General features: G+C 39.3%; 1 protein-coding gene across 3 annotated transcripts in view; it reads left to right on the top strand.

Moving 5' to 3' along the window:
• FGF12 (fibroblast growth factor 12) overlaps positions 1-27,057 on the top strand; it is a 566,085-nt gene that overhangs the window by 339,007 nt on the left and 200,021 nt on the right. For all 3 annotated transcript variants that reach the window (XM_067738426.1, XM_067738425.1, XM_067738424.1), the window contains one exon: positions 24,243-24,353. In XM_067738426.1, coding sequence (XP_067594527.1) covers positions 24,243-24,353 — 111 coding nt within the window. The remainder of the gene's footprint in view (positions 1-24,242; positions 24,354-27,057) is intronic.

Below are 27,057 nucleotides of genomic sequence, written 5' to 3'. Positions count from 1 at the left end.
TTTACTCCCAAATCTATTCCTCTCTTAATGTTCCTCTTCTCAAAAAAAGGCACCAATATCCATCTTGTTTAAATCAGAAAGCTTGGATTCATCCTTGACATGTTAAGCTAGGTCTGACCACCAAGATTTATCTGGGTTCAGAGACTGGTAAGAATGACCACTTTTAGAATTGCCTTTTCATCTCTTGGTTGACTTTCATAGTGTATGAAGAGTGCAAAGATGTACACACAAGAGCAAGGATACAAGTTACCATGCACAGTTTTCCATTGGCTCCTTGATATCTCAGAGGCACTCCAAGCTCAGTGGTCAATGTATAGCTCACAAGGAGAGAGGGATCTTCAGTCAGTCAGAGCAGTATGAGCTCTGGGTTTTGTCTTTAATGCCTTGCTGCGAAGTATGTGCTAATTTGGGGGGAATATTTCAGTTAAGGATCTACTCTATTTCTTCCGGACGCGCAGGCTCAGCGGCCATGGCTCACGGGCCCAGCCGCTCCGCGGCATGTGGGATTTTCCCGGACCGGGGCACGAACCTGTGTCCCCTGCATCAGCAGGCGGACTCTCAACCACTGCGCCACCAGGGAAACCCTACCCTATTTCTTATAAGAATATTCTGGAGGTGCCGTGGTTCCATACTTCCACTTTCTATTTTTACTGCCCTGCCACACATCTTCTCTTCCCACATGCAATTAATAATTATGTCAAGACAATTTTATATCCTAAACTACCTTCTGTCTCCAAACACTCTAATCCAAGTCTGTCATCTCTTGATTGGTCTACTGTTGTTACTTCCTAACTTATCTCCCTGCCTAGCTTTCTATCTGTTCTTCCTCTTGCAGTCTTTACTGAGCCTTTAAAATATGGGTTAGATTGTCATCTTTATTCTCCGAAGATTTCAATGTCTTTCCATTACTCCTTGTGAAAGTTAAAGTTTAAAATGTAGGCTTTCCTTCTACAGGGTAATTTTTATAATCCAAAATTTATAATTATAGTATTGGAATACTACAGTTGGGAAATAGTCCATATAAATTATTTAATTATGAATTATAAATGTTACATAATTATAATTTACTTGCTCTAGGTTAGTGATAGCAAAGGAGGGAAAAACAATTCTATTGCTTGGGCAAGCCAGTTGCTTTCTTTCAGTGATATGTGCTTTGGTTTTTATAGCATTGCATTTTGTTATTGCTACAGGCAGTATTGAAGACCACACTAATAATTGGTACGAAAAGGAAACCTATTATTCTTGGACAAAAGGTACATAAAATCAAAGGCTAGATCTGTACAGTGATGTTTAGGTTTTTTAGCTATGTATTTGAAGTTCTGCACCGTTGGCATAGATGGGAAAGTGGTGACCAGACTGGGTTATAGATAGACCTCCATATCAGTGGTTTATTGATGGACAAATACAATAAAAAGTGTACCCTAAACTGTCTTTTCTATGTGTCCCATATTTCTTCTTTTTTGATCCAGAGCTCCTCAGATGACTCTTGCTTTCACACTGCTTCTTCCAGCATGGTCTATAGCATTCTGAATGATTGGGGCACGTCTTGGGCCATGTTTCATACTCCTAATGTCTAAACTCCAGCCACAGTTTCAATGTTTAAACTCACCAAAATCTTTTGTCTTTGAACATCTTCTCTTATACTGCTGCCCTTGTGTAGAATGTTATTAATTTCCACTTCCCACATTTTTTTCTTGCCCATCTGCTCCATTAAGCTAATTCCTCCTTGTTCTTGAGGACTCATTCATCGTCAATGTTAAGTCCCGATGGAAGCCATTTTTGACTCCTGTCTTTGTTCAGGCTGCTATAACAGAAATTCCATAAAATGGTTGGCTTAGAAACAACAAACACTTACTTCTGACAGTTCTAGATGCTAGGAAGTCCAAGATCACGGGGTCCATAGATTCAGTGTCTGGTGAGGGCCTGCTTCCTCACTGATGGTTATCTTCTCCCCGTAACCTCACATGGTTGAAGGGGCAAGGGATCTCTCTGGAGCCTCTTATTAGGGCACTAATCCCATTCATGGCAGAGCCCTCATGACCTATTCACCTCCCAAAGGCCTTGCCTCCTACTGTCATTACCTTGCAGGTTAAGATTTCAACATAGAAATTTTGGGAGACACAAACATTCAGCCACAACAACTCCCTTGAGACTAGGTAAGTTCCATCCTCCACAGCAGCCAGGAGTCCTTCAAAGCACTTCTCATATTTGTAACTAATTCATCATAGACTTATTTAATTAAGTCCTCTCTTTCCTGTTACACGGTCAACTTCACGAGGGCTCTGACCTCAACTGTCTTGTTCACACTTGTATTTCTTGGCATAGTACCAAGGCCAGAGTGTTGGTAGAAGGAAAGACCAGTGTAAGAATGGAAGGAAAGAAGGCAGCAGGCAGCAGGCTTTCGATATAATTTTTGTCTTGCATCTTCCTTTGATAGATATTTTTCAGAACATATGTGGTCTTTGGTTTAACAAACCTCTACTTTGGAGAAATATGTCTGTTAAGATGAGCACAGAGCTGTGCTGTCCAATATGGTAGTCATCAACTCACGTGGCTTTTGAGCACTTGAAAGCGGCTAGTGCAAGTTGAGATGTGTTGTAATTGTAACATACACAGTGGATTTTGAAGACTTGGCATGAAGAAAAAAATCTAAAATATCTCATTAATACTTCTTATGTTGATTACATATTTTAGATATATTAGGTTAAATAAAAATATTGTTAAAATAATTTCAGCCATTTTTCCCTTTCTTAAATATGACTGCTAGAAAATTAAAATTACCCATATGACTTGAATTATATCGTCTTTGGATAGCACTGACTTACAGAACACAGCATTCCTTCCCTTGCTACTAGACCCTGAGGGAGAGGGAAGCCATCCTGGTAATGAGGTAACTGCCTTGAACAGTGTGTGCTAAGACATCCAAGGAGTCCTATTTAATCCTTACTAAACAATTAGGGGCTGATTTCCCCAGGTTATATTTGCTGTCCCACTATCATAAATAGACAAGAATTTCTAGACAAGACACCATTTTTGAAATAGCATCATTGTTACCTTCCCATAGTGTTTATAGTTTGGTTTATTTATTTTGTCTTGTGAATTTCTACTCTGATAACCACTATCTCTATATCGTCATCTAGATTCTAGAATGTGGTTTGGAATGTTTTCACTTAAGAAATGAAAGTTAATAAAGTTTCAGACTGTGAAATAGACTGAGAGTTTTCCCAGTGTGAGAGGATATTGAAGTCAACCGTAAATTATCTCACAACCAATATTAAGTTCCAGAACTCTGAATTCCAAGAAGATGCCAGTCCATTAAGCAAGCAGATGAAATATGCTTTGCTTAAAGGTTTATCTGCAGCACAGTCAATTGTAATTCTTAATAATGAGACAAGAAAGGGAAGCTTGGGCACCTGGAACTGAAACTACACATCACCCACTTAATTATTAGTGGATATTAATTATTATTGCTTAAAGTTGGAACTGATTTAGTGTTCTTACAGATTTCTGGCACAGCCTTTAATTTAAATATTGTTATTAATTTCTGACTATTTTTTCCCCAAGCACTGTGCTATAAAAGATCATTGTTATACATCACTGTGGTGTATGAATCTATTCAAATCTTGGTACTTTGTGGTATCCAGTAACTAAAACATAATAAAATCATAAGCCCAAAGCCTTATAATTATCACCGTTATTGTTTTAAAACCATAGAACAAAATATCTAAAAATGATCTTGACAATCCAACTCCTTTAATCTTACCTGAGAAAACTGAAGAATGAAGTGAATTGCCTAAGTGGCAGAGCAAGGATTAGAACTTAAACCTCTGACACCTAGTCCAGTGTTCTTTCTACTAACTTCTGTTAAGAGTATATAGGTGCCAACGTGTAGTGACTAGAAACTAATATTGTTAAACTGGGTAAATAAGGCCTTAGGTATGTGAAATTTAAGAAAAATCCATGATTACTTATTTGTGTGTGTGTGTGTGTGTGTGTGTGATGAATGTGTTATGTGTGTAAAGTGTTCCATTCTAGGTAGTACACACTTCGTAAATTTCATTGTTTTGTTGAATATTCCCAAAAGAGCTAAAGTTTTTTAGTGTTCCTTATGTCCTTACTGCAGATATCAGAGTACAAAGGGACATTTTTGACATTTTGCCTAGGTTATCTCCAGAATGTATGTTATAATTTGTATTTATTAGCATGTAATATGGATAGTCATATACACATGTATTTATTACATAGTTGTATGAGAAATGTAGGTATGAGTTACTGAAGCTAGATAAGAAGTGTTTCTGATTCTGCAGAGTGGGGGGAAAGATTAAAAATGCAAGAAAGAACAAATAAATATTATTTTCTTAAGTTAGAATGTACACTTATGCCAGTCAGAGAATGTTCTTAGAGAGCTATTTTGCTAAAATGTAAAAAATGAATGCTTTCTCTATTGCTTTTAGAAATCTTGAATTTAAGCTTACCAAAATTATATTTATCCATAATCAGGGATTTATCTATTCAGTTTCTAACTGCAAAGTAGTTGTGTCCATATCTTTGAATTTTTAGAAAAACGATTTTAATATTTAGGAAAAAGGGTTCTGATAGAATTTTGATGAATATATAATACAAGAAAAGTCATCTTGCACTGGGGCTCTACTCCCTCACTTGTAAAATAAAGAAGGGGAATAAGAATTGTTTTCCCAGCTGGGGGTTTGCAGTCCTCTAGGAAAAATGATATCTGTTTATATGTATTATTTTCCTTAAAGCAATCAAATGTATGATTTAAAAAATTATTTTTCCTTTAGGATTTAAAGTTTGGGAACATATAATTAATGAGCTCCCCACTGTACTCCCATCTCCTTGCTTAGTTCCTGGCTCTGTTAGGCTCTCAATTACTGAATGAATATGTTTGACATACAGAAGGGATAAGATAGGTGTGCTTGTGACTTTAGTCCTTAAAGGTGTTTCTTGGTTTTCTCTTATTTGACTTCACAGTTCTAACTACAGTGATTGTCCTGAAGATTACACAGTTTTAATGTTATCCCCATAATGTACCATTTGTTAAAGATAGCAGGTGTAGGAAACATTGATGTTGAAATGATAAGACTCTGAGTATTATAATCTGAGCTGTTACAAAAGGACTCTGCTTCCCATTTAAAAATAGATGGTTCTGCTGGAGAGAGTATAACAACAACAGCAAAAATTAAAATGCATAGTTGAGCTGAAAACCAAAGAGGGGAACTCCTCAGCTGCCAGAAATGAAGAGGGTATTTATATGCATGGAGATGAACAGGAACTGATTTCATGTGCTTCAGGGGGGGATTATAGAAACAGACATGGCCATCAGTAGTTGGGCACTGGGTTTAGCCCTCATGCAGGCCACAGGAGATGAGGCCTCAGGCCTGTATTAGGCAGACAGGGACCTGTAACACAGACACTGCTCTTCCTGAGAAATGGTGAGTTAGAAAAACTTTCCACCTGCCAAGGAAAACTGAAAGGAGCTTGATGCCCACCTAAGGAGCAGGTGGAAAGTGTTGCCTGTAAGGAATTAGAAACTTTGACCTGGACCACTTCCTGGGTGTGGTCTGAAATCAAATCATAAAAATATTAACAATATCTCCCTGTTAAGCAGGAATTCCAGTCTGAGAAGTTAATATAAAAACTTACAGTAGTTAGAGAAATCCACAAAGTATTATGGGAGGCCATTGTCAACCCTTCTTGAAGGTTTCACAGTCCAAGGAAGCCCAAAACAACTCCCTTTGAAGAAAATCTTATTGTCAAATAATAGAAACCACACAAGGATAGAACACAACAAATTGAAGAATTCTTATCCCTAAATTCTAGATACTAGATCAATCTGAACTAAATTTTAAATTAAGAATATTTTAAACATTTAATAATTAAAAGAAGCAGAACTATAAGCAGGAACAGAACAGTATGGGAAAAAAGTAGAGTAAAAATATAAAAATAGGGCTTCCCTGGTGGCTCAGTGGTTGAGAGTCTGCCTGCCGATGCAGGGGACACGGGTTCGTGCCCCGGTCTGGGAAGATCCCACATGCCACGGAGTGGCTAGGCCTGTGAGCCATGGCCGCTGAGCCTGCACGTCCGGAGCCTGTGCTCCACAACGGGAGAGGCCATAGCAGTGAGACACCCGCGTACCGCAAAAAAAAAAAAAAAAAAAAATATATATATATATATATATGTAACTATATAGTAATTGCAATGGTAGGAAAAAAGTCTATACATGTGTTCAAAAGCAAGCTATACACAAAAGAAGAGAAAATGTTTGAGTTGGAAATGAAATCAAAGAAATCACTCAGAATCAGAGAGGTGGAAAACATTGAATGAGAATTTAAGATATATAGGGTATATAAGGAGAAGTTCCAACATGCATGATATAGTAGTTCTGGAAAATAAAAAGACAATGTTAGATCATCTAAAATTAAAAAGACTGAAACAAAATTTTCAGAACTGAAAAATTCATGTGACCTTATCCCATCAAGTTCTTAAAAAAATTCCCACTTGGAATTGTAGTAAAACCATATTACAATGAAGATAAAATATGTTAAAAGTGACCAGAGAAAAAATATTTAACTACAAATGATAGATAGGTAGACCTACTGCAGACATATCAGCAATAATGGTTGCTAGAAGACAATAGGATATTATTTTCTGAATGCTGAGGGAAAATAAACATCATTTGATTCAGTATATGCATTCAACTATAATTCAAGAGAGAGAGAGAAACAAATGGTATAAACTAAGAAATGTAACCATTTATAGATTCTCATTGGTTCACAAAGAGCAGGTTGAATCTAGAGGGAAGAAGGGGTGAGCAAAAAATATGGAATACATAATCATTGAAAAAGATCCTGTGGCAAGCCTTTCATGGGCTTAAAAAGAAGCTAGAGCTCTATTCAGTGATAGGAGTGGGAGAATTTCAGAGTTTGAAGGAGGTGCTTGCAGTATTTGGTAGGAGCTTAATGATAACAATTATACTTGGATTTTGCTAAAGTTAAATATGTAAGTGTAACCACTAAATTAATAGAAATAGAGTGTGATTTCCAAATCAAGATAAGGGGGAAAATCAGAGAGCAAACAAAACTAAATCAATCCAACTGAAAGAACATAAGGATAAGTAAAGAAGCAAAGAAAGGCATTGTAAATAGAAAACACAAACTAAGATGATAGAAATAAAAACGACTAAATCAGAAATGACAATGAATGAAAAGTGATTATAGTCATCTATTAAAGATCAGATGAAAATTGAAAATTCAAACATATAATGCTTATATAATGTTGACAGAGATAATCAGATTGCTGAATGATATGTACAGCATGATACTTTTTATGTAAAAATGTACAATACACAAAATAGCAGTGCATATTTTTAGGAGATACATAAAGAGGGAGTAAAGGAACAAACGTATGAACAAGAAAACTACACATAAACCAAATTCAGAAATGTAGTTGGGTCTGGTCAGGAAAAGTAATGGAATGGAATTAAGGAGATGACTAGAATGTTTTAATTACATAAAAAGATTGGAGGCAATTATGGAAAATGTTAGTGTTTGTTAAATGTGGATGCTGAGTTCATGGATACTCAAGAGGCGGTAGAGAATGGTAGCTTGCACTGTGGGTTCTGGAGCCAGCCTTCCTGAACTCAAATCCTAAAGTCCTTTTACTTAATGAATTGTGGGACCTTGGGCAATTACTTCACTTCTTTGTATCTAAATCTCATCATTGTAAAATGAGGAAAAAGAAACAAACAAAAAACAAACAAACAAAAACCTTGTAGGGCTGTTGTAAAGGTTGAATGAGTAAATGCTTTGCGTGGGAATTTCACAGTCCCTGGTTCATGGTTACACACTTGTTGAGGGCTATTGCTATCTCTCTATTTTTCACATGTTTGAAATATTTATTTCATGTTAAAAAGAGAATTCAAAGAAATGAGTTAATGAGCATGTACAATTATAATAAATCTGCAAATTGTAATCAAGATAATCTACACCAAAACTTAAAGTCACTGATCAGAATTCTTATATGACGCATCAAAAAGTTCATAGAGCCTCAATGCAAAGTTAAAAGAGAAAATCTCATGAACATTCTATCTAATTTGGTTTCCCATTTATGACAATAAAGATGATCCACATGCAGAATGGGTTTTATGTGGATACTTGCAAAGAGCTTCACATTTATTCTCCTAACTTGTCATTTAGAAACAAAACACAGAAATTCTAAAATTAAGCCAGTTTTTTATAGAACAAACTGCAGGATTTTGAAGCATCACATAAAAAATGAATTTTTTTCCTGTAAAAGAAAATGAATTTTTGGTTCTGTAACACATAGGTAAAATTTAATGTATGCTTTAATGTTTATTTGTTTTTTCAAACTAACATATGACCATTTAAAATTTTATTTGTTGACAAATCATGCCTTTTGTTACTAGAATGTGTCATATACCTATGGGAAACCATTGACAATTTTAAAAATAAGTGATGGGTATTAAGTCAAGCTGACCTCCTCTGCAAAGTTTGGGGGAATCATTAGCTATGGATAGATCAATCCCTGTGGTACTGAACCCTGAAGTATGCTTCTTGGCGTTGGCCAGGAGAGAGTCAGGCAGGCTTTTTTTTTTTTTTTTTTGGACATGGGTGTTTGGAATTAGAGTGGCCACGCTTGTCTGAAACCACAGGTTCGTATCTGTGTCCAGGGAATTTTTCATCTATGCGTTTGTAATGGCCCCTCATAATCAGTCACAGTGACAATTCCTTGTACCTGTTTCAGTTGCTTTCAAGTTGTCCCAAGAGCCTCCAAATTGAATTTGAGGTATAGCATGCAATCCATATTTACATCACAAGTATACCAACCACATTTGATAACTATTTCTACTTCTTTTTTGTGTATGGTTATATCAGGTAATAATTTAATTGCATTATTATGCCTTGTGTAATTATATTTTAAATGGAATTTTAGCAATCTTTATTAATATACGGTGGTGAGAGATGTAATCTCTCTAAAATCTATTAAAAATACTTTCTCCATTTTCAGTTTTACTTCATTGCAAACAACTTGTATCTATTTCTACTTGTGAGTCCCTTACGTTTCTGGGATCCTAAACTTCTAGCCACTGAATTGTTCAAAGCCGTCATTTTATATATGAAACCTGAAGCCTAGAGAGAGGAAACCAGCACGTTGAACAAATATGTGTTGGCTTCCTACGTTGTGTTGGTGGCACTATGCTAAATAAATACTGGGCATATTACGATGGCTAAAACTAACATGGCCTCACCCTCATGGGTGCTACAGTCTAGAGGAGGAAATAAATATTAAGGAAGTAAAGAAAAATAGATATCTAATTACAAATTGGGATATATGTTAGGAAGGGGGAAAACATAGTGTGTTGATAGAGAATCTGAATCTGAATATGAAGGCAGACTTAGATGGGGAGCCTAGACAAGACCTCTGTGGAGTGACATTTAAGCTAAAACTTGTATTTATCTTAGGACGAAATCAATCCAGGCAGAGGGAAATGCATGTGCAAAGATCCTTCGATCTGAAGAGAAAGGCGTGTGTGCCTAGCTAGAGCTTGGTGAGCCAGGGAGAGAGTAAATTGAGATGGTGATGGAATGGTAAACAAGGAGCCACATGGTGCAAAGCTCTCCAGGCCATGCTAAGGGTTTGACATTTTACTGTAAATGAAATGGAAGCTATTAAAGGGTTTAAGCAGGAGAGTGACATGATCCAATTTATGCTGTAAAATATTACCTCCACCGTAGTGTGGTTTGGAAGGGAAATAGGGTAAGAGTGTTAAGTGAGTGTTGGAGGAATCTAGCTGGGAGCTGTGATGGCCTCCACCAAGGTGGTGACGGTGGGGATGGAGAGTAGCCAGCTGCTGGGAACAGACCCCTGGCGCATACTTCCCATTGCACCATCCTGCCTGGCCTGAGCTTGCAGCAGAGTTGAAGCTGATTGATGTGCTGTTGGAGCTCTAAACTGCTTGTTTGCAGAAAGTATTATTACCTCTTCAACTCACTCTGGTTGACTCTGCAGATTTTTCTTGGTGGATGCTATAAAAAAGATGACAGAAGATCACATTTTACAACAATGGCATTTTACCTGCAGATAATTTAGATTTGTGGTGTATGAGGGAATTCCCCAGGCTTGCCAATTTGGATGAAAAGATTTCCTCTGAGACACAGGACAGTTTTAGGACAAGTCCAACATCCTGCAGTTTCTCTGATGTCAGGGAACTGTCATGCCTGTGCTGTCCTGTTCATTTATTTCTGGTGCCAAAAGATGTGTCTATGAAAAAGAGGCCTTAAGACTAACTGAGAAGATTTTTTTCTATGCCAAGTGAGGATGCTGTTATTATAGAAGACTATTTGGATGAATGGAGGTGTCTATAGTTTCCTCCCACTTTTGTATCGGGAGGCCAAAAGCTTTAACTCCAGCTTAGTGTTTGCTGTTTGTTCTAGGTCCCTTGCTTCATAGGTTTCTACCATTTTTGTGGGCTGATCACCATAAAGGAAGAAGAGAGAAGTATCAGCATGTTAGATTTCTTCAAGAAGCAACTGATGATTAGCAATGAGAAGGTGTAAAGAGCAAAGAGTTCTGGCTTCAACACCTGGTTCTGGCATTTATTACCTCTGTGATTTAGAGCAAGTGACTTAACCTCTGTAAGCCTTAGTTTCCTAATCTATAAAAAAACGCCCAATGTCTGCCTTCAGTTATTTCTGTGAGAATTTAAAGGGATAATCCACGTAAAGCACTTGGTATGTGGTATATACTTGACAACTGTTATCTGTGAATAAAACTCAGGAGAGGGCTTCCCTGGTGGCGCAGTGGTTGAGAGGCCGCCTGCCGATGCAGGGGACACGGGTTCGTGCCCCGGTCTGGGAAGATCCCACATGCCGCGGAGCGGCTGGGCCCGTGAGCCATGGCTGCTGAGCCTGCGTGTCCGGAGCCTGTGCTCCGCAACGGGAGAGGCCACAACAGTGAGAGGCCCACGTACCACAAAAAAACAAAAACTAAAACAAAAAAAAACTCAGGAGAATTTGCCCATGGCTACTGCTCCTAACCGTGGGTCTTCCAAACCACATAAATTCTATCAGAAAGTTAATCTACCCCACAAGCAAGGCCACTTGCTGGTTATAGAACATGCTACAATGTGTATTCTTTAAAAAACAATTTAAAAGAATTTTTATACAATTTTTAAAGGTTACTTTCTATTTACAGTTATTACAAAATATTAGCTCTATTCCCCGCGTTGTACAATATGTCCTTGAGTCTATCTTACACCCAGTAGTTTGTGCCTCCCATTCCACAACCCTATATTGCCCCCCATCCCACTGGTATAATGTGTATTCTTAATTCCTTAGAACAGCCTTCAGAAGCAGGTCCTAGTCATTCAAACAGTTTCACAAGAAGCAAAGTATACCTGTGTATAAAGAAATGAAATAGCTTTCTGGATACCACACAGCTCATTTGGGATAAAGCCAGGATACCTGTGAGAAGATGAAAAATGGTTTCCATTTAAAGGGGTGCAGCACAGAAGGATCATGATGTATTAAAAAGCCCCAACTCCAGGGCTTGGAAGACATGCTTTCATGGGTTTCCCCTCTCTCTGGTGTTCTGCTTCTTCATCTGTAGAATTAGATCATCCCGAAGGGCTTTTCTGGTTCTAAAATCTTCAGATTCTAGGATTTTCATGTGTGAAATATCTTGTGGTTCTCATCCTCCATAGCTCATTCATGAATTGCCTGGAAGACAAGGTCCATTTCTTGGATGACAGTCTGAGAAAAACCAAGGGGCTGTGACTCAGTGAGGTTGACCAGAATCAAACTCCCCTTCATGAACGGAAATCCTTAGAAAGGCAAAGAAGTCATTTGGCTTCCTAGGAATGCTCACGTTAAGCTTTTTCCACCCTCATTTTCCATGATATTCTACACTGACACAGGGCTTTCTTAGAAGCCTAATGATAGACTTGGATTTAGGGAAGGAGAGGTCACACATTTTTCCAGAGCTGAAGAGACTCTACACATCCTGTCATCTACCAGGTCCCACCAAGCATCAGTCCTCAGGCTGATGTCTTCTCTCCATCCTCATTGCCACTGCCTACCTAAGGCCTTATTATATGTCACAGCTTCCTACGTGGCTTCCACAACCACAGCACCACCCCCTCTAAGTCATCCTTCTCTATTGTTCCCCAGTATGGCTTTCTAAAATACTGCCCTCATAATTTATCCCCAGGCTTAAAATCCTTCAGTTTCCCTATCGTCTGATGCAGTGGTCCCTAATGCTTCTCTTCTCTGAAGTGAGCGGGGCAAGACAAACTTTTGTCATGTGGATATTTTAATTTTTGTGTGTGTTTAGTACTGGTCCTTTTTAAACATTTGAACTTTCATTTACAATATATGCATAATATATGGTATTTATAAATTACCTACATGTAGTTTATAAATAATAAATACACATACATGTGTTACCAAAATTCAGGTCTGGCTCCTTGCTGCTTGAAAGCCAATACGTGAGAGGCAAGGTTGGTGGAAAGGAAAGTTGGCTTTTTTTTTTTTTTAAATCTTATTTGTAAGTTTGGATTTTCTTTTTTTTTTTTTTAATTTTATTGGGGTATAGTTGATTTACAATGTGATGTTAGTTTCAGGTGTACAGCAAAGTGACCCAGTTATACATATACATATATCCGTTCTTTTTCAGATTCTTTTCCCATACAGGTTATTACAGAATATTGAGTGATATTCTGTGTTATACATTAGGTTCTTGTTGGTTATCTATCTTATATATAGTAGTTTGTGTATGTTAATACCGAGCTCCTGGTTTATCCCTCCCCCCAATGTTTCCCTTTCGGTAACCATAAGTTTGTTTGGAAAGTTTGCTTTATTTCAGAGGCTGGCAACTGGGGGAGAGGGCAGGCTCATGTCCAAAGGCCAACTGCCCCCTGACAATCAGTAGGCAAGAGCTTTTAAAGGGGAGATTCAGGGGTGTATGGGCAGAGGGAGGGAGCTACATGTAGGAAAGACACAGCTCTGACAATCATCTTGAAGTTAGTCATGTGGTGGTCTGATCAGTGTCATCTTGATTGTTTTAAGTTCAGTTCCAGGGTTGGTTTGAGTTCAGTCCCAGGTGCCTTCAGTTCCAGGGTCGGTTTTTTCCCATTTCTTTGAGGCCAGTTCTCGGAATTGTGGCAGCTTATGTCATGGCTACAGTCTGGTCATCATGCAGTTAACTTGTTCCACCTGGTGGGAGTTTCAGTCTCTACAAAACAGCTCACAGGATATGGCTCAGAGTACTATCCGTAGCCCTTGAGGAGGAACTAAAAGTCCTTGAGTTTATTTAATGACTAAGCTATTATTATTTGGTCTTGTTTGACTGCTTTTCTCTGATTACATTTATTCTTTGACTAAAGTTTTTCTACAGACAAGGCAGAGGACATGGGAGGGTGGGTTCTGTCCTGGGAAGGCCTCAAGAGTGTCCTGCTCCATTTCATACGGAGGCTGTAGATTTAACAGATGGAGATGTATGCTCAAAAGAGTTTGGAGATCACTGGTTTAAAAGGTAAACTTTAGGGGCTTCCCTGGTGGCGCAGTGGTTGAGAGTCCGCCTGCTGATGCAGGGGACACGGGTTCATGCCCCGGTCCGGTAAGATCCCACATGCCGCGGAGCGGCTGGGCCCGTGAGCCATGGCCGCTGAGCCTGCGCGTCCGGAGCCTGTGCTCCACAACGGGAGAGGCCACAGCAGTGAGAGGCCCGCGTACCGAAAAAAAAAAAAAGGTAAACTTTATTAGCTTTGCTTAAAGAACCTCAAGTGTCCTGGGACCATATTTCCCTTCTGCTGTCACCTCCAGCCACTGCGTGCACCCTCTTATTTCCCCCACACCCTGGCCATGCCAGTGTGCTTGCCCAGTCTCTGAACATGCTGTTTGTGTGCCCCATGGGGCTGCCCCTCCTGCTTATGCTGCTTAAAGCACAACTGCCCTGCCTGTTCAAGGCCAAGTCTAAAATGTTGCTTCATCTTTGAAGCCTTTCTTAACTGCTTCTTGTCCCAGAAGTCATCATCGCAGGTAAAGTTAGCACCCGTGCTCTGTGATTCCGTGGCATTTTGTTTGTTCCTCTAGGAAAGCACTTTCCATGTTCACTGGGTATGGTTAGTTGTGTGTGCATCTCAGTGAGGAGGCCGTGGGTGCCTTCAAGGCAGGAATTGCATCTTACTCAGCTTTGTACCCAGCACCTAGTACACGTTGGAAGTCAGTAGATGGTAGTTGAGTTATTTTAAATTTTCATGAGCATCTTTTTTTTTGGTTTGTTTTTTGAGGTTTTTTTTTGCGGTACATGGGCCTCTCATTGTTGTGGCCTCACCCATTGCGGAGCACAGGCTCCGGACGCGCAGGCTCAGCGGCCATGGCTCACGGGCCCAGCCGCTCTGCGGCATGTGGGATCTTCCCGGACCGGGACACGAACCCGTGTCCCCTGCATTGGCAGGTGGACTCTCAACCACTGCGCCACCAGGGAAGCCCCATGAGCATCTTATAGAGAGGAAGCTGGGAGGGAGGGGGTTAATGGTATGAGGAACAAAATTGGCTCAGTACAGAAACCCCATCCTGATGGGCATTTCCCTGCCCTGCTTCTCCCGCCTCCCCCAGCTCAGACTGGTTTAGTGAAAAGGATATTCTGGAAAAAGCGTGTCCTTCTTTCCGTTTAGCTTTGAGGCAGCATGAAGGTTAAGGATTGCCCGTCTCAAGGTCACTTGATTCCCGCTGAACAGGGCTTTGGAGACTGTTCAGTTTATGGAGAATGCCGCTGTGCTTGTCAACTGTGTTCAATGTGGAGGGGCTGAGTCGAGACTGAAAATGGAAAGAAAGGCACTGAAGGCTGGAGGCATGATATTCAAAGGCTATAAACATCTTTCTTACAAATGAGGAGCTCCTCTAAAAGTCACGGGTCACAGTGGAAAATCCCAGATATAACTTATCTCCTTTCTATCCACATACCTCTCACCTACCCGGTGCCTGGCACTGTGCTACGTACTGGGACAGGGTCATGAATCATTCAAGGTCCTTGCCCTTGAGGAGCTGTACCTAGTTCAGCAGAGACAGATCATATGCAAACAGCTGTAACAGTGTAGGGAGTCCTCTCCTAGCCTGTGCCTGAGGGAGCTATGCAGAGGGAGTGATTAATTTAGCCTCAGGGTGTCAGGGAAGGCCCCGTGGCAGACAGCTGAACCTGGAAGACTGAGGAGGAATTCTGGGCAGAGAGAAGGCAGGGCATGGGATATGCGTTTCAGGCAGAGGGAACTACGTCGGCAAGGGTCTAGAGCAAGGGATGGCCAGCTTTTTCTGGAAAGGGCCTGTTAGTAAATATTTCAGGCTTTTCAGGCTGTAGGGTCTCCATTGCAACTACTCATCTCTGTTGTTGTAGCACGAAAGTAGCCAGGGGCAAATGTGTGAATGAAGGCACACAGGCTGTGTTCCAATAAAACTTTATTTACAGAATTGGCAGCAACAGGACTGTAGTTTGCCAACTCCTGGTCGAGAGGAGGATCTTCAGAGAGCCTCTCGTCTGCTGGTTCCTAGTCTTTTCAAGCATTAGGATTCCTTTGCATTTAGGATTACTTTGCATCTGCTAGTCCCTGTTTCCGATGCTCTTCATCAGGTCTCAGTGAAGTCCACTTCTAACCACGCTGTTCACAACACATCCATCCCCTGGACCCTCCATCCTTTTTCATCGCTTTCATTTTCATCATGGCACCTATGCGAAAACCCTTATGTATGAACTGTTTGTTTACTTCTTGTCTTTCCTGCTGGAATGTAAGCTTCATGGCTTGTTCTCTGTTGTATTCAGTGCTGTGCTGGATCCTGGAGCCTGGGATGCTCATTTCTTCTGCTCCAGCTCTGCATCCAGTGAGGTCAAATGATAGTTTTAAATCAGCCACGGTGGGAAGATTTACCCTGTGGAAATTAGTCCCATGGAAATCAGGTTTGGGGCATTTTTTTAAAAAGAGCTGTTTTATGAGCATATCACTGGTTCTCCCCTCTACCTAAATACCCACCAGAAAGTCGTGCTCGGTAAATACTTGATTTTTTAATAAAACGTGCTACCAGTATCTGCTGATTGAGAAAATAGATCTCCGCTTATAGATACAGAATCCTTTTGCCATTATTAGTGCTTCACAGGGATTTCCATGTCCCTTAGATGGGTAACTGCTGAGGGCACCATCACCTTCACTTGACCTATGGGAAGACTGAGGACTCACCACAGGACGTGGTAATCATTTTTTTTTTTTTTTTCCCGGTACGCAGGCCTCTCACTGTTGTGGCCTCTCCTGTTGCAGAGCACAGGCTCTGGACGCGCAGGCTCAGTGGCCATGGCTCACGGGACCAGCCGCTCCGCGGCATGTGGGATCTTCCCGGACCGGGGCACGAACCCGTGTCCCCTGCATTGGCAGGTGGACTCTCAACCACTGCGCCACCAGGGAAGCCCAGGACGTGGTAATCTTTACCCCATAGAGCAGACAGATTCTGCTAGGCCATGATGTCACATCTCCGCCTTATTCACTACAGTCCCCCGAGTGAATGTGGGGTCTCAGGTCTGTGTCTCTTTTACTAAACAACAAGTATTTTGAATGAATTCCCCCAGTTTAGTGTGATTGTCATTTCTGCAGAGCGTTCAAAAGTCCAGATACGTTCTATCCTCTTTCACCTGTGTTACTGTATCCATTTCCGATTTGTCTGGGGCTTTGCTTTATGGTATGTGAATGTGCCCTAGTCTATACCCTTTAGCTGTGATTATCATAAATATATCTGTTGATGAACAGTCTCCTACCCTGACAATCTAATTCTGAAATCTGCAGTGGTGTGAAGCCCAGAAGCACTTGACAAGAATCACAGTTTAACAGCCTCTTCGATCTCCGTTCCTTTAAGTGGGCAACATTAAACCTTGATACCAAGGGTCTGGTTTGTAAGCCCACAGAAACTGATTAAAAAGCCCCATCAAATTACTACACAATGCATGCTTAACTTTTACAAAGTACTCTCCATTTGCAGGATGCCTGCTAAACAGTCTTTTCAATTCCCTGTCCTAAGCACACACTAAGAAACAGAAACGTGAACTTGTATTTAACGGCCATCTGGCTTATCGCAAAGCTTTCCAGGACCTCAGGGCTAGAAAGAACCTTGCATTGCCATGCAGAATGCCTTTGCTTTCAGAGATATCTGTGTCCTTCATAGCTGTCCTGACCTGTAGTTTTTTCTGCTTCTCTCTGTTTGCTTCTGTCCAATGATGGAGAACTCACTCTTTCCTTAGGCAGCCTGTTTTCTTTTTGAATACAGTTTACAGAAAGTTCATTTTTACCTGCCTCCCTGTAACGTTCAGCCATCGGCCCTAGTTCTATCCCTGTGGAGCTACTAGAACAAATTGGCCTCTTCTTGCTTCTGTCTCCTCTTCTGTCTTCTTACTTCTAATCTCAAGAAAGTGGGGACAGCTCTCACGTCCCCTGCATCCTCCTTTCTCCAGGCTGCATATCGACTGTCCATTCAGCCATTCTTCCTATGACAGTCCTTTGTACCACCCTCTTTATTTTGCTCCTCTTCCTCTGGACATGTTCCAGTTTTGCCGGTGTCTTTCTTAAAGTGACTGAACAGTGCTGGCGAACAGCTGGGACCATAGAATGTTACGCTAGACTGCCTCTTCACTTACTAGTCCTGTAAGCTATAGGGTAAGTGATGTAGCTTCTCTGAATCTCGATAATCTCACCTGACAAATGAGAAAAAGTACCTTACACATTAAGTTGTTGTGAATACCAGATACGACTGTAGTGAAATCATTGGGGGAGTGCCTGGTACAAAGTAGATGGGTTCATAATACAGCCATTGTTATTATAATAAATACTATTAATTCTCTGGATATAGCTCATAATAAAGCTTGGATCATATATATATATATGTGTGTGTATATATATATATATATATATATATTTTTTTTTTTTTTTTTTTTGCGGTACATGGGCCTCTCACTGCTGTGGCCTCTCCCGTTGCAGAGCACAGGCTCCGGACGCGCAGGCTCAGCGGCCATGGCTCACGGGCCCAGCCGCTCCGTGGCATGTGGGATCTTCCCGGACCGGGGAATGAACCCGTGTCCCCTGCATTGGCAGGCGGACTCTCAACCACTGCGCCACCAGGAAGGCCCTATATTTTTCATTTTAGATTGGAGTTTACATGGGGGCATTTTCTGTAAGTTTAGGTACAAATGTTGAATAGGCTGGCCCTAGATAAACACAGTGCAATTGTAGTATCTCATATGTATATGCATGTGTATAAAATATGTCGATATTAAATACATATTTCTTGCACGGTTTCCTAGGACTCCTTTCCTTTGTCACTCCCACACTTCAGTAACTGATGCACAGCTAGGTGCTCCTGCCTCTCCTTGTCATCTCTTCTCTAGCTTCTTGCCCCCCAGTCCTGCAGCTTGCACAAGATATATACAGATTATGTCTTGGCTGCTCTTTGGGAAGGAAAGGACAGTGTTTATTCAGTATATCAGAGAGGAGTCTTTTCCTAACTCATCCGTGTGTTGGCTGGATGACCTTGGACAAGACATTTTCCCTCTGAGGCTCAGTTTTTCTTTTTTATCTTTGAACTTGATGAAGGAAGGTATTTTGATGCAGGAAGGTATTGGATTCTGAGCTCCTTTCCAATTCTAAAATTCACTCTGTTTTCTACAATCTAGTATTCATTTTGAGATGTGTGATTAGGCTTCCTTGGCTCTGTCTGTGTTCTGGTTTCCAGCGTGTACCTAGGTAAGCACTACACTTTAAGGCAGTACACTTTAAGGCAGCAGGAATGTCTAGGTAATTCCTTCAGGTCTCAGCTTTTCTGAGTGGCTTTGAAGTCAAACCTTCTGCGGAAATTGCCACGTCATCCTGAAGGGAAGCGGTGCTGAATGTGAGTTCCTATGCTTTACCTTCTCTCTCACCAACTTCTTTGAAGGTAAAATTTCTTACTTGCTTTTGTGGCTCTAATTATTATTTTTAATCAACTTTTTATTTGAAAATGGTTTTACATTTACAGAAAAGTGAAGCCTACACCCAGTTTCTCATATGAACATCTTACATTCGTTTGGTATGTTTGTGACAATTAGTGAATCAGTATTGATACCTTATGAATAATTAAAGTCCATACTTTATTCAGATGTCCTCAGCTTTTTACCTCATGTCCTTTTTCAGTTCCAGGGGCCCATCTAAGGTACATTACATTTAGTTGTCTTGTCTCCTTAGGCTCCTCTTGGCTATGACATTTTCTCAGAATTTTTTTTGAATTTTTGACAGTTTCGAGGGGTACTAGTCAGTTGTTTTGTGGAATGTTCTATAGTTGAGATTTGTTTGATGTTTTTCTCATGATTAGACTGGGGTTATGCGTTTTGGGGAGGAAGGTCACAGAGGTAAAGTGTCATTCTCATTACAGCATATCAAGGGTATCAAGGCTATCAGCATGATTTATGACTGTGGACCTTAACCTTGACCCCCGGCTCAGGTAGCATTTTTTTTATCAGGTTTCTGCACTGTGAAGTTACTCTCCACCCCTGTACTCGCTTTTCATATTCTCTTAGGAAGGGTGTCACTATGTACAACCACTGCTAGTTCTTATTCACCTAACTGTCCAAGGTGGGTATTTCTGATGGCTGTTGTCTTTTCTTCCACCAGAATTCTCCTATTTTGTTGACATCTCCTAGGGCTTTATCATCTAAATCCAGCCAGCGTTAAGGAAGAGAAAATGTGGAGGATAATGTTTGCTTTTAAAAGCCTTGGCCTGAAAATGGCACACATCACTTCCACTTAACATTCCATATGACACTCATTCATCTGCCAAACCTAACTGCAAGGGAGGCTAGGACATATGGTCTAGCTGGGTGCCCAGGAAAAAGAGGAAATGGATTTTAGAGAAAATCTAGCAGTACTTGCTCTACTACTTTAGAGTACAAAAGGGAACAAACTAAACCAATGTCTTACCATCATCAAATAATATAGCCATTGCTTCATAAAAAAATGAAAAAATAATGGAAAAACAAAATCTTCGAATCAAGGAGAGTCATATAAATTGAAAATAAAATTAGCTTAATAAAAAACTTACTCTGTTGGCCATATTTTTCTTACTTCACTGTTTACCTGTGAACATTTGTTGAGAGTAGGCACTTACCTGCGTGTCAGCATTTGCAAAACTCTGCTGTAAATTATGCCTATACCAGGTTCTGCATCATTCCCAAAGTCTGCCATGCTGTTTTCTCCTTCATCCATTGTTTTTCTGGAGTGGCCTTCCTCTGGTTTCTTTGCCTATGAAAATGCTATTCACTCCTCAAGTGACAGGTGAGGTGCCTTCATCTAACTTCGAGACAGAATTAGTCCCTTTGCTCCTTGTGACATCACGTCACTTTGCTTCCGTTCATCATTTAACAGCTATCTCCCACTATGTATACATATGTTTCATGCATTAGACTGGGTGCTCCCTGAGGACAGCACAGGTTTTATTAATCTGTTAGATGCCTAAGCATGGTCTGAAAAATAAAAAGCGTGTTTTGTTGAATGCACTCAGGATGCTAGATATCCCAGAAAGTGGTCTCATTTTTTTTAAACCCCTTTCTTTAAAATACAACAAAACATTTTTTTTCCCCCCAATTATAAAAGTGATCCTCCCTTATGATAGACAAGCCTTCCTGGTGGAGGTGATCTTGAACTGAGCCTGGAAAGGTTGATAGGATTTGATAATAATAAAGGTATAGGCCTGTCAGGCAGGCTATACTGCTTTCCATGACACATCCTAGGTTCAGGGCGTTTGTTTAATAGATGGTCAGGGCTCCTTTGAAACAGCTATAGTGTAAAACATTCACTTTCATAGATCATCACATAATTAAAACTCAGACTCTGAGCTTGTTCTGCACTGCGCTTGGGTGGTGGGGCTTGGTGAACAGCCGTATGCTCATTATCTTGAACAGGAGTTACCAACCTGAATTCCCAGGGTCCCAACAGGGGGATAGCTTCACCGTAGCAAAAGGAGTGTTTAATTACAGCTACAGAAAGTGGAGCGTGAAAAAAAACCCAAACAATCATTTTCAGGCTTTAATGATTCAGCTGCCATGCATCTCATTACCTATCAAAACATGACTTCTTAAAGTGACCTTATCAAGTTTATTAGAGATAAAGTATGAATTATATGACAGTTGTTCCTTTCCTTCCTTCTATCCTTTTCTATCCTCTACTCTTAATCTTTTGGTTTCTTTAGTGACTTTACAAGCTCAATATTTTACTAAAACATGAATCAGCAAAGTCTATTTGTAAAATACTTCCTTTGGTTTACTTACACTGTTTCCTCAATTTTCAGGGTTGAAAAATTAGACCTTAATTAGGATTTATATTTTTATGGTTTTTTTATTTCATATTATCACATTTATTTATTCATCTGAAATTCTAAATTATTATAGTTAGCGTAGAAATTATTTTTTCCCATTACACAGATAGGAAAACAGCCTCAGATACTAAGTGACTTGCTCAGGACCCCACAGCAACTGTGGTTCAAAGCTGGGTCTCCCGATTGCACATCTAGAGCTGAACGTACCACATTAGCATCTGCCTGTCAACCACTTAGCCTTGTGGCAGAGGCTCACACATTCTTTTATTTCTCCTAATTATAAAAGTGACCCACACTTATGATAGCCAAGTCTTCCTGAGAAGGTGATCTGGAACTAAGCCTGGGAAGGTTGGTAGGGCTTAACAGATGGTAGGGGTACAGGATATTTTTTTGCAGTGTGGTTAACTAGCTACATGCTTCTCTGACATGTCCCTTGGGGGTCAGGAGCATGGAGACAACACATTGAGAATGAATCCATGCCTTGATTTCTGGCACTACTTAGAGGAGAAGATTCTCAAATCAAAGAGACTTTAAGTCAAAGGTGCTCAAATTATAAATACACTGAATTTATTTAACCACAGTAAGAATACATAGTTATTAATCAGAATGCCTAATTTCCAGTTTAGTTCTTTTTTTAATACCCTACTTCCTCATTACCAGTTTTCTTGGCAACTTTTCTTCTTCTTAGGACTGCTTTGAAGAAGACATGTTTATATAGGCATTGCCTCAAACTCCCAAGTATGTGTGATCTAGTCATATGTGCAAAAGACATATGTCATAGGGAGCAGATCCATTCCCAAAGAGTTTATTGCATTGAATCCTTATCTAGAACTCTTATCTAGACTCAAACATCAATAAATGTGTTTAGTTTAACACACAGTACTTAGCATATTGCCTGCCCAATAAAAGGGGTTCTGAGTAAATATTGATTTAATAAATTGGTGAAGGAATGACACTGTCAGTTGAAATTCATTGATTGTCCTTTTGAGGATAACACATAACTACTTCACCAGTCATATGATTTCTATCCTTGCCTCAATTTTTATCACCAGAACCAGCATTTTTCTTTTTCTACTAATTTTTATGAAATAGGGCTATAAATGTGCTAGAGTAGTCTAATTTGTGCCCCAAACTGAAGTAGAGACAAAGATGGTGGTGATGTACCAGTCAGAACGGCCATCATCAAAAAGTCTACAAACAATAAATGCTGGGGAGGGTGTGGAGAAAAGGGACCCTCTTGCACTGTTGGTGGGAATGTAAATTGATACAGCCACTGTGGAGAACAGTATGGAGGGTCCTTAAAAAACTAAAAATAGAACTACCATATGACCCAGCAATCCCACTGCTGGGCATATACCCTGAGAAAACCATAATTCAAAAAGAGTCATGTAACACAATGTTCATTGCAGCTCTATTTACAATAGCCAGGACATGGAAGCAACCTAAGTGTCCATCAACAGATGAATGGATAAAGAAGATGTGGCACATATATACAGTGGAATATTACTCAGCCATAAAAAGAAACAAAATTGAGTTATTTGGAGTGAGGTGGATGGACCTAGAGTCTGTCATACAGAGTGAAGTAAGTCAGAAAGAGAAAAACGAATACCGTATGCTAACATATATATATGGAATCTAAAAAAAAAAAAAAAAAGGTTCTGAAGAACCTAGGGGCAGGACAGAAATAAAGACACAGACATAGAGAATGGACTTGAGGACACCGGGAGGGGGAAGGGTAAGCTGGGGCGAAGTGAGAGAGTAGCATGGACATATATACACTACCAAATGGAAAGTAGATAGTTAGTGGGAAGCAGCCGCATGGCACAGGGAGATCAGCTCGATGCTTTGTGACCACCTAGAGGGATGGGATAGGGAGGGTGGGAGGGAGACGCAAGAGGGAGGAGATATGGGGATATATGTATATGTATGGCTGATTCACTTTGTTATAAAGCAGAAAGTAACACACCATTGTAAAGCAATTATACTCCAATAAAGATGTTAAAAAAAAAAAAGAATGGTGGTAATTCTGTAGAAAATAGATTGTTGCTGGCAGCTAGTACCACAGTGAGAAAGCTTTAAATATTTATGTTAGCTGCTATACAAAAATTCAAATGTGGTATACAAAGATCAGTTTGATGGTATTAGTGTGTAGGGTGTTTTTAAAAGCTGAAGACCACTTCTGGTTTGAAATACAGAAATATGCATGGCTTGATCTTTTTGCGTGTGCTGGAAAAATGACTTTTGTAGTATTGGGGCTCACTCGGTTGAAGTATTTACTGAAGGTGAAATCTGTTTCTACATACTTTCCAGTGACATCTCATGGCCATGGGGGTTTGGCTTTTTCCTGTGGTTCTCAACCAAGCCTGAATTTGATCAGAATTTCAAAACCCAGGAAACATAGATAGAGAGTTGTCATTCAGCAGAAATAGAAGTCTTCCCGGAATTGACTATGACTGCTGAAAGCTTAGCAATTACATTGGCTGTTTGGTCTGAACAGTGATTCTGGAATGGGACCACAAACTTAGCGGCATCTTGCAGGCAGACACTAGATGCAGGAGGGAGAGACATAATTCATTTTTTAGCACACCTCTGTATTTTCTAATCATAATTAGCTGTTATTCATTTACATTTGGTTTACTGTTGCAGAGATTTATTGATCTGCCTCTAGAAAGAAAAAAAAGTACAGATATGTTACCAAAATGCCTTCTTTTCAAATAGTTATTTCAATATTTAAACCATTGACATTTATGCATTTACTTCAGGAATGTTTTTGACAATTTGCAAGTGTGTATTAAAAAAAAATTTCAATAATCATTTCATTTTGTTCTGCAGAACCCCAGCTGAAAGGAATTGTGACAAGGTTATTCAGCCAGCAGGGATATTTCCTGCAGATGCACCCAGATGGTACCATTGATGGGACCAAGGACGAAAACAGTGACTACAGTAAGGCATATTAGCTTCTTGCAATCTAATTACAATCAAATGTATGGCCCAGTGTATCTTAGACTTAAAGCATGGCCAGGCTACCTTTGGAACTATTGAACTACTAGTAAGCTGGTGTCTTTTCCTTTATCCTTCTTGCTATGATTCCCTATAGCCAGGAGACCGTAAGGGACAGAGATTATGTACTCAATAAGAAGGTAGGAGGCTTGAAGGAGTTCTGACTGGTCAGTGGACAAGAATTTCCTCTCATCCCACTGTTTGTAGTCAGGATGATGTTAAGTATTCATAGAAGCAAGGCAGACCTTCCAGCACAAAATGGTGTTTTAATCCTGGAACCAAACAGTAAACATGTTATAGTAATTGTTAGAACATCATTTCTGGAAGACCGAAGTTACTTCTCAAGGTAAACATTGAATATATACCTATGTATATTACATGTTATTTTATTTTGATTGAAGACAAAATTATTGATTTAAAAAGGAAAATATATTAAAATATTATGATAACAGATAATGAAGACTGGTAGAACTGCAATTTTGTTTATAGTTTTTTGAGATAAAATGCAAACATTAAAAGATTATTGATAATATCCCTGGAAATAATGTTTAAGTAATTTAACTATATAGGTGACAAGTTTGATAACTAAACAAATCATCAAGGTCTGAGAGAGTATATTTGCATTTCAGAAGAATTTTGATTGCAAGCTTCAGAGCCAAGAATGATCACTTTCATCATATCTTTCAGTTTCTGAATAATCGTGTACAGATACCTGGGGGGAAATTCGTGTTATTCTAAAATTATACAGGGCATCATATTGTTTCCCAAAGTTTGTCTGTATTCCCTGCTAGATCTTTAGTACTAGTCACATAGTAAATGCTCATTAAATCTATATCCAATTGAGTTGTCTTCTGATGGAGGTGATTTTGTGGTTAGACTGACATTCTACCCAATTGCATAAGATAATCTAAGAAGTCTGATATTTTACGGTGAACTATCTTTTAAATTAAAAATAAAGATCTCAGGAAAGATCTACAATCCCTAGAGTGTGAAAATGCTCTTGTCCACCCCTTCTAAATTATTCTTTGTTCACTTAATGTTACACATTACAAAATATGAATTACAATAAAGATCTTATTATAAAGAATTTCATCCCATTTTCTGCCAAGTAGGTGATTAGTTTATTGTGGTTTGCATTGTTGCTTTATGTTTGTGGGAATGCATTCTTTAAATGATTTAAGGTTTAACTGAGTACAGAAGAATGAGGATGCTTTCCTCTCCATGTAGAATTTTCATTATTGCATGTGAACTTGAATTCAGATTTAGTGAAGCTACAAGTATAGGTAGAAAGAATCAAGGATGTGGCTTAGCTGTGTCACCCGTATTATCTCTGGGGTATCCCTTGTTCTGGTTTCTTTTTCTATAAAATGATGTGGCTGGAGATGATAATATTAATATCCGTTGTCAGACAGAACCATCCACCCAACTTAAAAAAAAGATTGAAAAATTATAAGTTGGTGAACATAGATTCAGTCCTCAAGTGAGCCAAATAGCCGTAGCCACAGGATACAGCTGTTACCTAGACAGCTGTTCTGTGGATCTGTGACGTTTATCACGGGGCAGTGGCAGAGAGGTGAGGGTGAAAGCGTGGGGTCAACCAACAAAATACCTTCCTTCAATGTTTTTAGAAAAATAATTGAAAGTGCTCTCTCTGCAGATGCTGGGTCAATGGCTAATATAGATCTACAACCACATATAAATATACACACATATGCATAATATATATACGTATATATAGAGGCATTAGGCATAACACACATACTGAGGGTGCTACATTTTGTCAGAAACTTTTAGAAACTGTCTGAATTCACAACTTTAAAATATCTTATTTTTTATTAAGACAAACTACTGCATACATTTATTGATATGTTGGTATTAAAAGGAGTTTAAATATACAAAATAATAAGACTTAGATAAATTCATCTGGATACCCAACCCCTGGCTTAAAATTTAGTTAAAAACATCAATACATTTGAAACCCTTGTGTGCTCTTTCTGGTGGAGTCCTGCTTTTCCCTTCAGTACCAGACATAACAACTATCTTGAATTTGACACTTTTTATTTCTGTGCAGTTTTATAAATACATTTTTTCATATATACATATATATGCATATACTTACATCCGTCATAACATCATTTTGCATGTTTTTAAACTTTTTATAAGAGGAACATTACTATATATAACTTTTATGTATTTTTCTTCCCCAGTATTTTGGTTGTGAGATGCATAAATGGTGATATATTTGCTTTATATTATTCATTTTCATTTTTGTAAAGTATCCCATTGCATGAACATACCCAAATATATTTATCCATTCTCTTTTGGGTGGATAATTATCATTTCTATTTTAAGGCAATTACAAATAGTGCTGCCAAAATATTTCTTGTACGTGTTGAAGAGGCCTTCGCTGACCATCCTTAATAAAACTAAACATTTCACCTTGACCTATTCTGATACCCTAGTATTTTTTTTCTAGTCGTAGCTCCTATGATGACCTGATATGCATATTGTTGCAGTTTATTTGTTTATTTTTGATCTTCCTAGCAGGAGAATGTTTCATGAGTGAAGAGATTTTGTTTTGATCTTTGATGTATCTTTATTATTTTTTTTCACATCTTTGTTGGAGTATAAATGCTTTACAATGTTG

This window comes from Pseudorca crassidens, chromosome 5, assembly GCF_039906515.1.
Source record: "Pseudorca crassidens isolate mPseCra1 chromosome 5, mPseCra1.hap1, whole genome shotgun sequence".
Classification (NCBI taxonomy): Eukaryota; Metazoa; Chordata; class Mammalia; order Artiodactyla; family Delphinidae; genus Pseudorca; species Pseudorca crassidens.
This window is presented reverse-complemented; position numbering and strand designations above follow the sequence as displayed.